The sequence below is a fragment of the Sciurus carolinensis genome, chromosome 18 (assembly GCF_902686445.1).
Source record: "Sciurus carolinensis chromosome 18, mSciCar1.2, whole genome shotgun sequence".
Lineage (NCBI taxonomy): Eukaryota > Metazoa > Chordata > Mammalia > Rodentia > Sciuridae > Sciurus > Sciurus carolinensis.
In genome coordinates, this window is record NC_062230.1 from 40189236 (window position 1) to 40203683 (window position 14448).

Below are 14448 nucleotides of genomic sequence, written 5' to 3' on the forward strand. Positions count from 1 at the left end.
GAGCCTCTTCCATCCTGGTGAACTGCTGGCATTCCCAGTCTCTGACTTTGTACTGGTATCTCTTTTTTTGGAAGGGGTGAGGGGTATTGAACTCAGGGAGACTCGACCACTGAGCCACATCCCCAGCCCTATTTTGTATTTTATTCAGAGGCAGGGTTTCACTGAGTTACTTATTGCCTCACTTTTGCTGAGGCTGACTTTGAACTAGTGATCCTCCTGCCTCAGCCTCCTGAGCCACTGGGATTACAGGTTTGTGCCACCATGCCCAGCTGCATAATGGTATCTCTTGACCACAGATTCTTCATTTAGTGAGTTAATTTCTCATTGTTTTCCCTTTTGCCTATTATTTGCCTTCTACCATTTACATAATCAGTTTAATCTAGTAAATGTGATAATCTTGTTAATTCGAGCTAACTGTGTGTTCTCTGTTGAACTCAGGGCTTTTTCACTAGGGTGTGATTCTTCTTGTTCTGTCCATATACTTGCATCTGAAATACTTCTTATTTTTAGTAAATACAATAGTTGACGTCTATACAGTTGAGCAGTTGAAGGTGAAAGCTTTGAGGAATGAAAGAAAAGCAGATCCTTTCTACGGCATTCTTTATGCTTACATTTCTACACTGAACATTGATGATGAAACCATGAAAGTAGTTCGAAATAGATGGTAAGGAGACAAATTATTTTAGCAAATTCATTTTTATAAGGAATAATTTTTAATAAATTTTAGACTTTACAAAAGTTAAAGCTAGGGGCTGTGGCTCGCTGGCAGAGCGCTCGCCTAGCACACGTGAGGACCTGGGTTCGATCCTCAGCGCCGCATAAAAATAAATAAAATAAAGGTATTTTAAAAAAAAAGTTAAAGCTATTCTTTGACAAAATAGTATTTTCTTGTTTGAGAGAAATGTATAAATAAGTAAGCCATAATTAAAAGTTTCATGGCAGCTGGGCATTGTGGTACTCACCTGTAATCCCAGTGGCTCCAGAGGCTGAGGCAGGAGGATCATGAGTTCAAAGCCAGCCTTAGCAATAGTGAGGCGCTAAGCAACTCAGTGAGACCCTGTCTCTAAAGAAAATACAAAATAGGGCTGGGGATGTGGTTCAGTGGTTGATTGCCCCTGTGCCCTGTGTTCAATCCCTGGTACCCAACCAAAAAAAAAAAAAAAAAAAAAAAAAGAACTTTTTATGGCCAACTATTTAGATTCAAAGATTATAATTGACTTTTTTTTGGGGGGGGGTTCTGGGAATTTAACCCAGGGGTGCTTTACACCTGAACCACATCCCCAGCCCTTTTTATTTTTATTTTGAAATAGGGTTTTCTGAATTTGCTGAGGCTGGTCTTGAACTAGCAATCTTCCTGCCTCAGCCTCCTGAGTCACTGGGATTATAGGCGTGTGCCAACACATCCAACTGTGATTGAATTTTTTTTTTTTTGCAGTACTGGGGATTGAACCCAGAGCCTTGTGCTTGAAAGGCAAGCACTCTACCAAGTGAGCTATCTCCCCAGTCCTGTAATTGACTTTTAAAGTAAAATAAAATTACCATATTTCCATAATCCTTAAATATAAAGATGTAATACTTTTAATTGGAATAACAAACTTGTCTTAAATCTAGTAGAAAACTTTGGTTGGCATGTCTGCAGCAATGTGATTCTCCACTACATGATCCACGTGACTTCTCTCCAAGGTGGAGGTCATGTCTCGCATGGAAAATGAGCCCCAGTAGATTAACTAATTGTGACCAGACCATGCTTGGCAAGAAACATCTGAAGTGAGAGTCTCCCTGTGGGTTTTTGTAATTGAAATTTTTATTGAACTAACTTTCGATTTACATGGAATTGTAAGAAAGAATACAGACTCTCTTGCATCCTTTGTTCAGCCTTACCCCAGTGGGAACACTTTGCCAGTTACCGTACTCACCACAGCCAGGACTGAATCTGTTCAATCCAGTGATCTCATTCAGGTTTCTCCAGATGCCACGTGGTCACTAGTGCGTGTGCATCTGGTCTGCACATTCTCATCACTGCATGTACCAACCACCACAGTGAGTCACTGACCTCCGGATTCCTGCCCTCAACTCACCTGCCGCACAAGGGAGAGATGTGGCTGCAGCACAAGGGAGAAGCTGTCATGAGAAGGCAGGCTGTGGGCTGGGGCCAGAGAGGAAGGTCCCAGCGGGCAGTGAGATGGGCAGGTCCTCTGACTGGGCGGACCCGGCAGAGGGAAGAGAGGTAGAGCGGACAGTGGTAGGAGTGGACTCAGCGTTGATGTTGCTCCTCACTCCTGTCTCAGGTCCTGCTGGGGCACCAAGCACGTCGTCCCACAAGCTGACTCACACTTTGAAGGACAGTTTCTGCCAGAAATCAAATCTGTCACTTAGGATCACATGTTTCATCATCTTCATTTCTTTCAGTTCCAGCTGTGGTTATATTGTTAACGAAGCATCTAACACTTGTGCAACTTGCAGCAAAGGTTCTTCAGGACTTCAGTCTGTTTTCTCAGTTTCCACATGCTGCTTGATCTTACTGATCACAACGGGTACCCTCCATTCCTGTAGCCTCACAGGAAGTGTTGCTGAGGAGACCTTGGGCTGCACGGTAAATAGCAATAATGATGAAATGTCTAGAAATATTTCCAAACTGAATTCTTTTCCTCAAATTTAATTTGAGGGGGTTGGGGAGATAGCTCAGTCGGTAGAGTGCTTGCCTTGTAAGCACAAGGCCCTGGGTTCGATCCCCAGCACCCCAAAAAAAAAAAATTTAATTTGATGAACATTTGGTAGAAATTAATTCACTAAAAAAGAACTGGGAAAAAGCATCTTGGCTTAAACACACAATTGCTTTAATGAACAAATTATTACATATTGCATATTAAAATCCTAGCCAACATTGATTTTGAATGACTGAGGGCTTCAGCAAAGTAGGGGGCTAAACATGATGTTTTATACATTCAAGTAACCATGGCTCAAACAACATGCTGAGGATGCTGGCCAGGCAGTCAGTGGCTGTTCCAGGAGGGCCTGGTCAGATTCTTCTGTCCAGCTGTATAGATTCAGCCATGTGTTCTCTCCCTGGCCTAGTTGCTACAGACACCTGGAGACTGGACCAGCACTTGCACTTGATGATAGGCAGGTGGTTTTTATTGTTAAAACCATCTCATTAGCGTATGCTAAGCCCTGGATTTGATCCCCAGTACCAAACCAATCCAAACGACAAAAGATCCAGCTCAGAAAACTTACCCTTAAAAGTTGGCTTCTTGGGGCTGGGGATATAGCTCAGTTGGTAGAGTATTTGCTTTACAAGTGCAAGACTTGGGTTCAATCCCCAGCACCACAAAAAAAAAAAAAAAAAGCTTCTGCTTCTGGTGGCACCGGGGTTTGAACCCAGGGCCATATGCACTTGCCAGGCAAGCACTCTACCACTGAGCTTTGTTCCCAGCCTGTGAATGGCTTTAGAGATTCTGTTTGTAGCTTTTTTGGCCTTATTTCCTCTATTAAAAGAATCGATCTGGGTAATTACTAGGAATAAAATTCTATTTCTCATGAGTCAAGTTTGTTTCACAGTGTTGTCAAAATGAGTCATGTATTTATAGTTCAAAAATATGTGTTTGCTCTTTTCTCTCTAACCAGGTGAATGAGTTTCTTGCAATGACCGATGAACAGAAAACAGCACTGAAGTGGCAATTTCTTTTGGAAAGAAGCAAAATTTATTTAAAAGTCAGTGTATTTTACAGTACTGTTACTCTGTATATTTCAAACAATGAAGAAAGTGTACAATATGACCAAATAAATTAGGGAACTCTTTTTTCAGGCTGAGGATAAATCCTGGGGCCTTGCTTATGCTAAACAAATGCTCTATCACCGAGCTATTCCCTCAGCCCAGGAATTCATTATTTTTAATAATGCCTAAATCCCAGATGTGCAGAAGGATTTGACTCCCCTAGAAATAAAGAAACAATTATTTTCTTTTCATATAGTCTAAGGGGGGTTAGAGATGACACCAAGACATAGATCAACAAAGCAAATACCCTTTACTGTGAACTCCAGGACAAGGCAATCACTCCAGAGTGAAACCCTGCCTGTGTGGCACTGCCCTGCACTGTGTGAGGTGGTGTGCGATGACACAGGCCGGTGCTCAGCCCAAGTCCCTGTGCTGCCACTGGGAGGAGAGTTCCCTTCTCCAGCCAGTGAAGTTCTTGACGCTACAGCGCTGCGAGGTCAGAGCCAGCTCCCAAAGTGGGAGCGACACTTCGGTGTTGTGGGACCATAGAATCCTAGTGCAGAAGGTGTGGAAGGGGAGGAGGCAGCGAGCCAAACCCCCTTGCCCCAGATGTTGCCATGTGCCCAGGTCACAGGTGAGGGACTGCAGCCCGCGGGGGCTCTCCATGTCACCCGTGAAGGTGAGTTCTGTGTGCTGACGTTTACTGCACTGGGGTTCAATCCTGAGGCACTTGAGAGCACACTTGTGAGCACCATGCCACCGTGCTCAGAGGAGCCACGTCTCCCTCTCACATGCCAGTGTGTGCTGGGGAGAGGGCGGGAGCAACGGGTGAACGCTGTGGTGCTGTGAGGTGGCAGCGACCTGCGGCGTCTCTTCTGCTCCACCTTGCCTCGCACACAGGCGTGACCGTCCCCAGGCTTCCTTTTCTTGTGGCCTTAAGCGTCTCTGATGTGCAGACATGCAGTAGCTCGTGGCCTTGCCAGTGTTTCTAGGGCCTGGGTGTGCGGCCTCTTCGTTCCGAGGCCAGGGGACGAGGACTTGCAGCCACGTCATGCATCTCCTCACACCCTCCCGGGCCCATGGAGCACTGACTGCCCCAATCTGCACACACTCCTTGCTAGGAGTTTGATCACTCTGAATTCATGGCAACTTTCCGAATCCCCTGAAAGGGTGTCCAGCTAACTTTGCTGCCCATTTACAGTTTCAGTTTCTCCTGAAGTTAGTATATCTTTCTCTTAGCCTTTGAAATTACAGTGGTTAAGTCCTTCCACTCATATTAAGTGAAATGTTGGTGAAAGCACTCTGTAAATGACAGAAAAAGACATCACTGTCGAGCCACTCGCCCTTTCCCAGTTGGCCGCACAGATGCTCTGCTGTGGTCTCTGTTACCACTGGTACTCTGAACACACAGTAAGTCCTTTTTCTACTTGTGGGATTTGTGATCCCAACTTTCCTACAGGAGAGAAATGACATGAAAAGTGAAGTGGATTTTGCAAAATATTGCAGAAACCAGACCTGTGATTTCCCTCCTCTGCTCTAGCCTGATTGTTTTTTGTTTGTTTGGGTTTGGTTCTGGGGACTGAATTCAGGGGCACTCTACCACTGAACTATATCCATAGTCCTTTTTAAAAATTGTACTTTTGAGACATAGACTCATTAAGTTGCCCAGGCTGGCCTCAAATGTTCAAATCTCCTGCCTCAGCCTCAGCAGGCCTGTAATCCTTGCTGGAATCACAGGCCATGCCTGTGTGCCCAGCTGTAATTGAAGTCTATGTTAACATCGTAAACAAAACTTTGGTTGCAGTTCTAAATTTGTAGTCACTGGTTTTCAATTTTATATACAAAGCAAGGTTTAAAACTAACCCCCTCTTTTTCTCCCTCCAGTTTGTTTTATCAAACCGAGCCAGAGGTGGACTGAGAATCAGCATACTCTCATGTAAGCTTGCAGATCCTGCTGAGGCAAGTAGGACTTTGTCTGGACAAGGACACGTGTAAAACCAAATGTCCCTCTAAAGTCTGCTCCTTTAACATGGAATGCTGGTTTGAAGATCACAGATGAAACCGCGCTCTGTGTAAGTGTGGCGGGAAGTCCTGGTGTCGTCCCTGTGCTCCTTGAGCGGCGGGTCTGGGGCCAGTCTGAACACTGCCCGAGCTCCCTCCTTGAAGGCCATTTCTCCTGGCTCTGCCTGGTCCCCATGCTGGGAGATGTTTGTGTGGGTTAATAAATGCATTCACTCTGCAGGAGTGAGTGATCTCTTCTCTTAGGCTGCCTTACCTGGTCTTGGTTCTCTGGAGAAAGATTGGACCCCTCAAAACACTTTTCCTGGAGCGTGGCCACAGCTTGTCCTGATGGGACAGTGAGGGGCTCCCAGAGCTGGTGGGAAGAGTAGGAGTCGGGACTTTGATCGCCACCAAGCTTGCCTAAACCCTCGCCCTCAGCAGTGACACGCTGGAGTTACCCAGGGCCCGTCAGGGCTTACTGCCTCAGGGTTGGCATTCATGAGCCCGAGACCAGCTTCAGAAGCCATGGGCCAGCACCCGAGACCCAGGAGTTCTGAAGGGGGGTCTGCTCATGACGCCCAGGCCATAGCCACCTTTGATCTGGCTGTCTTCCTTGTAGCAGCACCAGAGCTCACTGCTTGGCTCCACACCAATCTGAATTTCTAGCTTTCAGCTCAGGCCCCTGTCTGTGAAGATGCTATTGCCTAGGGCTTGGGCATTCCCACCACACCTCACTGGTTCTGGCACTTCAGAAGGCCACACATCCTCCACTGTTGGACTGAATAAAAAAGGGAAAAAGTGAGTATGTGAAACTTGTCAAGTGGGTGGTGGGAGAGAAACTAATCTTGTCTGTAAGGTTTTCTCTGGCTTTTACTATATGCAGTCACAGAGGAAGGATGCGAGTTGCTCTGTTGTGTGTCCAAATAGAGACAAGAAGTGAGGTAGCAAAGGGATTGACCTAGTTGTGCAAAATGGGCCTGATGAAGAACTCCTTCCTGATCTCCTGCGGGGAGGAGACATGGGTTTGTGGAATGAGGTGGCTCAGGAGGGTGGAGAGGGAAGGAAGGATGAAGAGTGGTGGAGGAGGAGTCAGGCAGGGAGGAGAAAGAAGTGAGGGTGCTGGTACAGGATTTGAACCCACTACTGGTAAAGCAAGAGTGGGTATAGATCCCCTCCAACAGGGCCCCCCAGTAGGAGCAGGAGACAGGAAGGTGCTGCCCAGGTGGTGTCAGGTGCTGCTGGGTCATGCCCCGGTACTCTGACCTCCCACAGCCGGTCACGAAGCACCAGGCCTCAATGTCAAGGCCTGTGGGCCTCAGCCCCTCTGGCTGTCTCACCACTGATTTCCAGGGCATGGAGGAGACACTCCCAGGATCAGGCCCAGCACATAGGCAATACTGAGCCCAGCGTGGCCAGCAGAGGGCCCTAACTTACCTCTTCACTGCCACTGGCACTGAGCTGCGAAAGCCCCTTGTCGCTGTCACAACCTAAGGCTTAATCTGATGATGTAGGGATTTTCTGGTTCAGTTTCAAGCCACACCAAATCAGAGGTGCTTTGCAAAGTTTACACATTTACGAAATGAAGATTACAAACAAGTCAAAACCTGAAATTCAGTTGTAGATTAGCCAGAGTGCAGGCACTAAGCAGAGTAGAAGAAACGCACACCCACATTGACTGAAGGACACCCCTATCTCCTTGCCCCCTCCCTTCTGCCCCCCAGTAGCTTCTTCCCTTTCCTCACTTGTAGGTTTCACATTGATATAAATCGTTGGCGGGGGGTTCCTAATATTCCCCTGCAGATTCTGCTGGGATGGCATATGGCGCCACACTTCGCACGTGGCACTAGCATAGGGCACGTGTTGTCTATGCTACATACCCAAAAGGATCCAAGGCTCCTTGTGCAAAAGCTTTTTTCTTTTTTCTTTTTTTTTTTTTTTTGGTACCGGGCATTGGACCCCGGGACACTTAACCACTAAGCCACATCTCCAGCCCTTTTTAACATTTTTATTTAGAGACAGGGTCTTACTGAGTTGCTTAGGGCCTTGCTGAGTTGCTGAGGCTGGCTTTGAACTCATGATCCTCCGGCTTTAGCCTCCCAAGCCACTGGGATCACAGGCAAAAAGGCTTCTTGAATACTCTTTATTATAAAATTTTACATTAGCTATAAGAAAATGAGAAAACACTAGGTAAACAAAAAAGGAAAACCCAAATCTCCCATCCCACACTTGTAACTGGTAGGTAATCTATTTTTTTCCTTGTACATACTTTTGTTTTCACTGTGGTAAAATTTACATAAAATTTTCCATCTTAAGGATACAACTCAGTGGCCTACGTGGCACTCACAGTGTGGTGCAGCCTTCCCCACCACCCACCTGCAGCCCTCTTCATTCCAGAAACACCGGGGCAGACCGTGGTCTCCTGCCCCTCAGCCTCGGGTGCCTTGAATGGCTTTGTCTTTCTGTGAGTTGGCCCACTCCAGGCACCTCTTCTTCGTGGAGCCACACCACGTGTCCTCTTGTGACACAGCGTGTTCCGAGGTTCGCACAGGTGTGGTAGGTGCCCATGCTGCATTCCCTTCTCATGGTAGGATCTTTGATTTTTTTTCTTTCAGTGCTAGAGGTGGAACCAGGACCCCGAGGGCCAGGCAAGCCTCCAGCACTGCCCTGGAGTGCACCCGGCCCTGGGGCGGTGCTCCTCTAACTGGGTGCCACACTTTGTCTGTCCACCCATGGTGACACTTAGGGCTGTTATGAAGAATGCTGCTCTGAGCCAGCTAGAGCGGCACACCCCTGTAGTCTCAGCTACTCTGGAAGCTGAGTGGGGCATTGCTCAAGTCCAGTAGTTCACAACCAGCCTGGGCAACTGTCTCAAAAACAAAAACCAGAACCAAACAAAAAACCCCTGCTCCAAACACATCTGTGTAAGCATATCACACTTTGGTGTATCTTTCCTGACTTTCTACCTGTCATTCATCTATCCATCATGTTGAAACATATAATTGACAAGTTGTATTATGAACATACTCTACAACAGGTTACACTGTAATCCGCCTTTAATTTACAATAAACATTTCCCACATCATTAAATATTCTACATAATTTTCATGGTGGAATATTTTTCATTATGTAAGTGGGATAGTGAATGTGATCAACTCAATACCATTGGACATTTAGGATGCTTCCCATTTTTTTGCTCTTATAAACAGCTAAATCTTTGTCCATTTTCTCAATTATCTCCTTGGAGTAAATGTCTAGATATCAACTTGCTGTGACAATATTAATAGTCAACGTCATTGAGTGACTCTTATGTGACATCGCAATGAGTTCTTTCCTGTACTATTTTGCCCATCTTACAGATGGGACGTGAAGGTCCAGCTACAGGTAGAACTGGGAGTGGCTGAGTGGGCACCTGTGTGGCTGCAGGTTCAAACCCCATCTGCTGTTCCTAGGCTGCCTCCAGCTCTGAGCTCCTTTATTTGTAGTTCATAGGACCAAATTCTCATGGTGAAAACTCAGGTTAATATATGTAAAGTGCTTAGACTCAGGCACTTAGTCCATGGTCAACAAATACCAGTTATTGTAAAGGTTTTTTTTGGCCCTCATGTTTGGTAACATTTTTGTTGTATGAACTTTATAGTTTGATTTTTTAATGTCTTTTTTTCTGGATTAATGTTCCAGTTATTTTCTTTTTTCCTTTAAAATATAAGGTTTTAGCATATATGATTAAATATATCAAAAGAAAATGCAAAACTGACCACAAATATACTCCACCAAATTTATACAAAGATATGCCAAATAGTCTTGTAAAAAACTGATGTTGGGGGCTGGGGAGATAGCTCAGTTGGTAGAGTGCTTGCCTTGTAAGCACAAGGCCCTGGGTTCGATCCCCAGCACCAAAAAAAAAAAAAAAAAAAAAAAAAAAAAAAACTGATGTTGGGGCTGGGGAGATAGCTCAGTTGGTAGAGTGCTTGCCTTGCAAGCTCAAGGCCCTGGGTTCAATCCCCAGCACCACAAAAACAAAAAAAACAAAACTGATGTTGCCAGGTGTGGTGGCACACACCTGTAATCCTAGCGACTTGGGAGCCTGAGGCAGGAGGATCACCAGTTCAAGGCCAACCTGGGCAACTTAGTAAGCTCATTTTTTTTTAATTTTTTTTAAGTTGTAGATGGATACAATAACTTTATTTTTATGTGGTGCTGAGGATCGATCTCAGTGCCTCACATGTGCTAGGCAGTCAGGCGCTCTACCACTGAGCTACAATCCCTAGCCCTGAGTGAGACTCATCTCAAAATTTAGAAAGATGGGCGGGGCTGGGGATGTAGCTCAGTGGTAAAGTAACCCTCAGTTCAACGCCCAGTACCACCACGAACAAACAAGAAATAAAAATGACGTCATCTTCACTGAGAAGTAAATTAAAATAACCACAGCCATCATGCTCGTTGTTGCCTAGGGTGTGCAGGGTTGGTGCTGGGCACTCTTAAAACATTCTTGACAAGTGCCTATTGGGATATTCTCTTTCCTCTGAAATTTGGTAAAATGTATCAAGAACTTAAAGTGCAAACCAGTTAATCAGTCTCCCTGCCCAGACTTTCCCTAAGGAAATGAACACAAGGCTAGTGCTGTAACTGGAGGCTGATTCTCGCCTCATTGCTTCTAACAGCAAAGCATCTGGAAGCTGTGCATCTTGTTGGGAATGTTGGGCCCCACCCAGGTCCCCTTTGCTTGCAGGTTGGCAGTGACCCCTCAGCTTCTGTAAGGGTCAGAGGGCTATCTGGGAAGTTGATGGGAGGAGTAGGTGGAAGCAGGTTCTGGTGCTGCAGATTGCTCCCGTGCTCCCCTTGGGATCAGCAGCAGACGGAGCTAGGCATCTGTTTCCTGGCCTTTCTGCTTCCTTCACCGCCTTTCTTCTGAGGGCACACCTTCAGTAAGTCACCTGGCAAGAATCCCCATCTCAGGCTCTGCTTCCAGAGTACCTGGCCTAAGATACAGCCATTATAATTGATTACGTACAGATGTATTCACTGATCTGAAAATATGTTCCTACATTGAGCAGATGCATAATGTTCATTTGAAAATAAATATCCATTTCTAAAAAAAGAAAACATAACACCAGAACAGATGTTAAAACCATTTATTCTGCCTGCCTTCTGGGAATTAAAAGGCACGGATGCTCTACCACTGCACTACACCCCCAGCCCTCTTAATTTTGTTTTGGGACAGAGTCTCATAAGAATCTGTCCAGGTTGGCCTCGAACTTGCAATCCTCCTGCCTCAGCCTCCTCAATATCACTGGGATTACACATGTGCACCTCCATGCCCGGGCTTTTTTTTTTTTTTTTTTTTTTTTGGTACTGGGGATTGAACCCTGGGGCACTTAACCACATCCCCATCCATTTTTATTTTTTTTAATTTGAGATAGGGTCTTGCTAAGTTGCTTAGGGCTTCATTAATTTGCTGAGGCTGGTCTCAAACTTGCAATCCTCCTGCCTCAGCCTCCTGAACCACTGGGATTACAGGTGTGCACCACCACACCTATGCCTGGCTTTTTAAACCATATATTCTGTATATAGAAGAATACACTATGTAATTATTTTCTCAAGTGTGATTAGCAAATGACAATTGTTGAATTTAGTGAAAGGTATTGTGTTATTACCCTTTAAACTTCTTCGTGGGTTTAAATTTATTTCAAGTTGAAGAAAAATGTACCTTCTGAGTGTTAAGTTTCCTTTAGCAACCTCAGAATTTGTGGGATTTGGTCACTCAGTTTTTGATTCTTATATTCAAGGACTGTGTGCCATGCTTCCAATGCTGATGTCGGAGGTTTGTGGCAAGGATCACTCACTACTTGGTGAACACTGCCCCAGGGGCATTGGTTTGTGCCATCCAGGGGTGACACGAGAACACTGCTCCTGCCTTATGCCTTCAGCTTGCTTAAATGGTCTGTTGACTTGGCAGACACCTCCCAGCTGAACCTTGTACCTGCTAGCTAGACTAACATGAGCATACCCTTTGACCCAGCTCTTCCACTTTGGAACCTAACTAAAGAGATTAACAAATATCCTGATTTCACCAGTAATCAGATAATCCCCATGTACAAAACCAGAGGGCTAACCTTAGAATCATACATAATCAATGAAAATAGTACTGCAGAACTATCTTGATTGATATGGAAATGGGTAAGTCACTGTTTATAGTGTAAAAAGCAAATTATAAAATTGTATGTTGTGAGCAAATTGTTTCAAAAAGTACATTCACAGATTTGGAAGAATATACACCAAACATTTAATTTGGATCTCTCTGTGTAGGTGAAATTTTAGGTGTTCTATCTTTTTTGCTTATCTGTTTTTCGTACTCTTTAATATTCATTGCTAAATAATTAAAAAAATGATTAAAAAGATAAAAAGTAGTTAAGATAGAATAACATTTAAGCCCAATTATTAGGGAATATCCTCATAATAAATTATAACTTACACATGAGGATTGTATAATATCCAAATGTTTTAATCTCCTATATTTTCATACAAGATGCAGCCTGGAGCATTGGTGGTTCATGGTAGGATTCTCGCCTCCTAAGATGCAGCCTGCATTGTGGTTTCAAGACTTCAAGTTCTGGGCTCCAAACAGCTGGGTTACATCCTGGCTCTGCCACACAGCTGAGTGACCCTAGTCAGGCTTTCCAGCCTCTAAATCTGTCTTTGCCTGTACCATAGGGATAGCAGCAATAGTACCATCCTCACATCTTTGTTGACAGTCACATGGGAACATGAAATAAACTGCTTGGCACGATATGCAACAGTACTGAGTGCTCAGTAAATTACTGCTAAAGTAGGTGTCCTAGACATTCAAGGGCCAGCAGGAACCTGTCTAAACCTACAGGACTCCACCAACTGTGCATACTGCCTTCCTTTATCCAAAAAGGGTGCAGGCAAGAGTAAAACCAGCTCTCTCAGGTCATTCAAGGTCCTGTAGCCTCCTCCTCTGGTTGGGAGGTGGGGATGCTGGTTAATCATTAGAGTAGTGTTCAGGAGGTGAAAGTCAAAGACCAAGGTCTAAAGCCCTGTTGGGGAAACAAGTACACTTTTAGGCCACACAAAATACAGCATATTTATTTGGAAAACATTTAATTTTAAAACTATCTCCCAAACTCAGAATCTACAGGCCAGTAATAGATACCCAAAGAAAACAGGGGCAGTCTTCATCCACTGATCATTAACTAATAAAACTAAGTTAACTGATTACACGGAGTAGGATTTTTCATGTTTCCCTGTTAAGAATCAGAGTGCTCTGTAAACTGCTTCCCTGGAGATTAATTCCATTAATTGATTCAGCTAGTCTGGAATGGGCCAGTCATGCCTCCAGATGACTATCAAGTTCAAGAAAGTTTGAGAAACACTTGGAACGTGACTTCGTGTCCTTTGCAGATTTGAAGTCTTGAACTACTGATCCCAGAAAGACTCACTGAAAGTCTTAATTCAGTTTAGTTTTAGGAAACAAACCTCTGAAGGTTTGGTTCATTACATTCTCCCTTTGGAAAGCATCACTTTATTTTGGTTGTTTGTAATTCTGTCCCAGTTTATCCAATGAGTCCATCTTTCTTGATTGAGGCTTACCAACCCAATTGAATCATTCTTTAGAAGTACCTTCTCTCCTGACAAGAAGTTAAGGCGCTCTGTGTACTTAATATTCTGACCTTTCCACCTTAACCCTCATACTGACCACCCCATCTATGCCAGCCTCGATCTCATCATTTTCTTTAACTGGTCCAACTCCCTTGGGCGTCCCGGTCAAGATAAGATCTCCTTCTTCCAAGGTCATTATCTTAGTAACGTAGCTGATGATGTACGGGATGGAAAAGATCATGGAGGACGTCTGGCCTTCCTGCCTGAGCTCCCCGTTGACCTTGAGCCACAGCCTCAGGGCGTGAGGATCAGGGATCTTCTCTTTGGGCACGAAGGCGCTGACCGGGCAGGAGGCTGTGAAGCCCTTGGCCAGAGTCCAGGGCAGCCCCTTCTTTTTGCACTCGTCCTGCACATCCCTGGCGGTCATGTCCAGGCACAGGGCATAGCCGGCCACGTAGTCCATGGCGGCAGCCTCCGGGACTGCGCGGCCGCGGCGGCCCAGGAGCACACCCAGCTCCACCTCGTGGTGCAGCTTGCGGCAGTAGGCGGGCACCAGCACGGGCGCGCCCTCGGGCGCGTACGCGGTGGACGGCTTCAGGAAGAGCACGGGCTCGGTGGGCAGCGCGCTGCGCATCTCCTGGACGTGGTCCGCGTAGTTCCTCCCCACGCAGACGATGTTCTTCCCCCACTCCCAGAAGCGGGACAGCGGCCTCGGGGCCGCCATGGCGAAGCCCTGGGCCACGTGACCACAGGCTCCGCGCCTACGGCGGCCTGGAGGGGACGCGCTGCCTCGGGACGCTGTCCTGTCAGCGACGGTCCATCCTACCTTGCACTGCCCTGAGGCCCGCGTCCAGCGGCTGCCTCAGGACGCCCTCCCGGTACCCAGGGAGACTGGGAAGACAGTGCGCAACTTCCAGACCACCGCAGCCACTGGCTCTCAGGCGCCGCCTCTGGCCCGCGGCACCCGGGGCGGGGGAGGGAATGAGTTAAATGCGAGCGCGCTGATTGGCTGGGGGCGGGGCGGGGCGGCGCGAGGCAGGCGCTGGTTGGCTGGGGGAGGGAAGGGCGGGGCGAGCCGGGCCCTGTTTGGGGACGAAGCGGTGCAGGGCGGG

At 46.2% G+C, this 14448-nt stretch overlaps 2 protein-coding genes and 1 long non-coding RNA gene across 3 annotated transcripts in view; 1 reads left to right on the forward strand and 2 right to left on the reverse strand.

Moving 5' to 3' along the window:
• Meiob (meiosis specific with OB-fold) overlaps positions 1–5925 on the forward strand; it is a 27363-nt gene extending 21438 nt beyond the window's left edge. The window contains 6 exon segments of the mRNA XM_047533923.1: positions 511–664; positions 2410–2486; positions 2489–2529; positions 2531–2593; positions 3625–3711; positions 5600–5925. Of these exon segments, the coding sequence (XP_047389879.1) occupies positions 511–664; positions 2410–2486; positions 2489–2529; positions 2531–2593; positions 3625–3711; positions 5600–5710 (533 nt within the window). The 3' untranslated portion in view covers positions 5711–5925.
• Positions 3674–7202, reverse strand: LOC124970527 (uncharacterized). Its single transcript, XR_007106148.1, has 3 exons — positions 7151–7202; positions 5991–6089; positions 3674–5168 (listed from the first exon to the last, which is right to left on the reverse strand). It is a non-coding gene; the product is annotated as an uncharacterized LOC124970527 (long non-coding RNA).
• Positions 7203–12801: 5599 nt separating this feature from the next.
• On the reverse strand, positions 12802–14302 carry Fahd1 (fumarylacetoacetate hydrolase domain containing 1). The gene has a single exon (XM_047533920.1). It carries the CDS (start codon positions 14058–14060, stop codon positions 13395–13397), a length of 666 nt encoding a protein of 221 aa, XP_047389876.1. The 5' UTR covers positions 14061–14302; the 3' UTR covers positions 12802–13394.
• Positions 14303–14448: the final 146 nt, after the last annotated feature.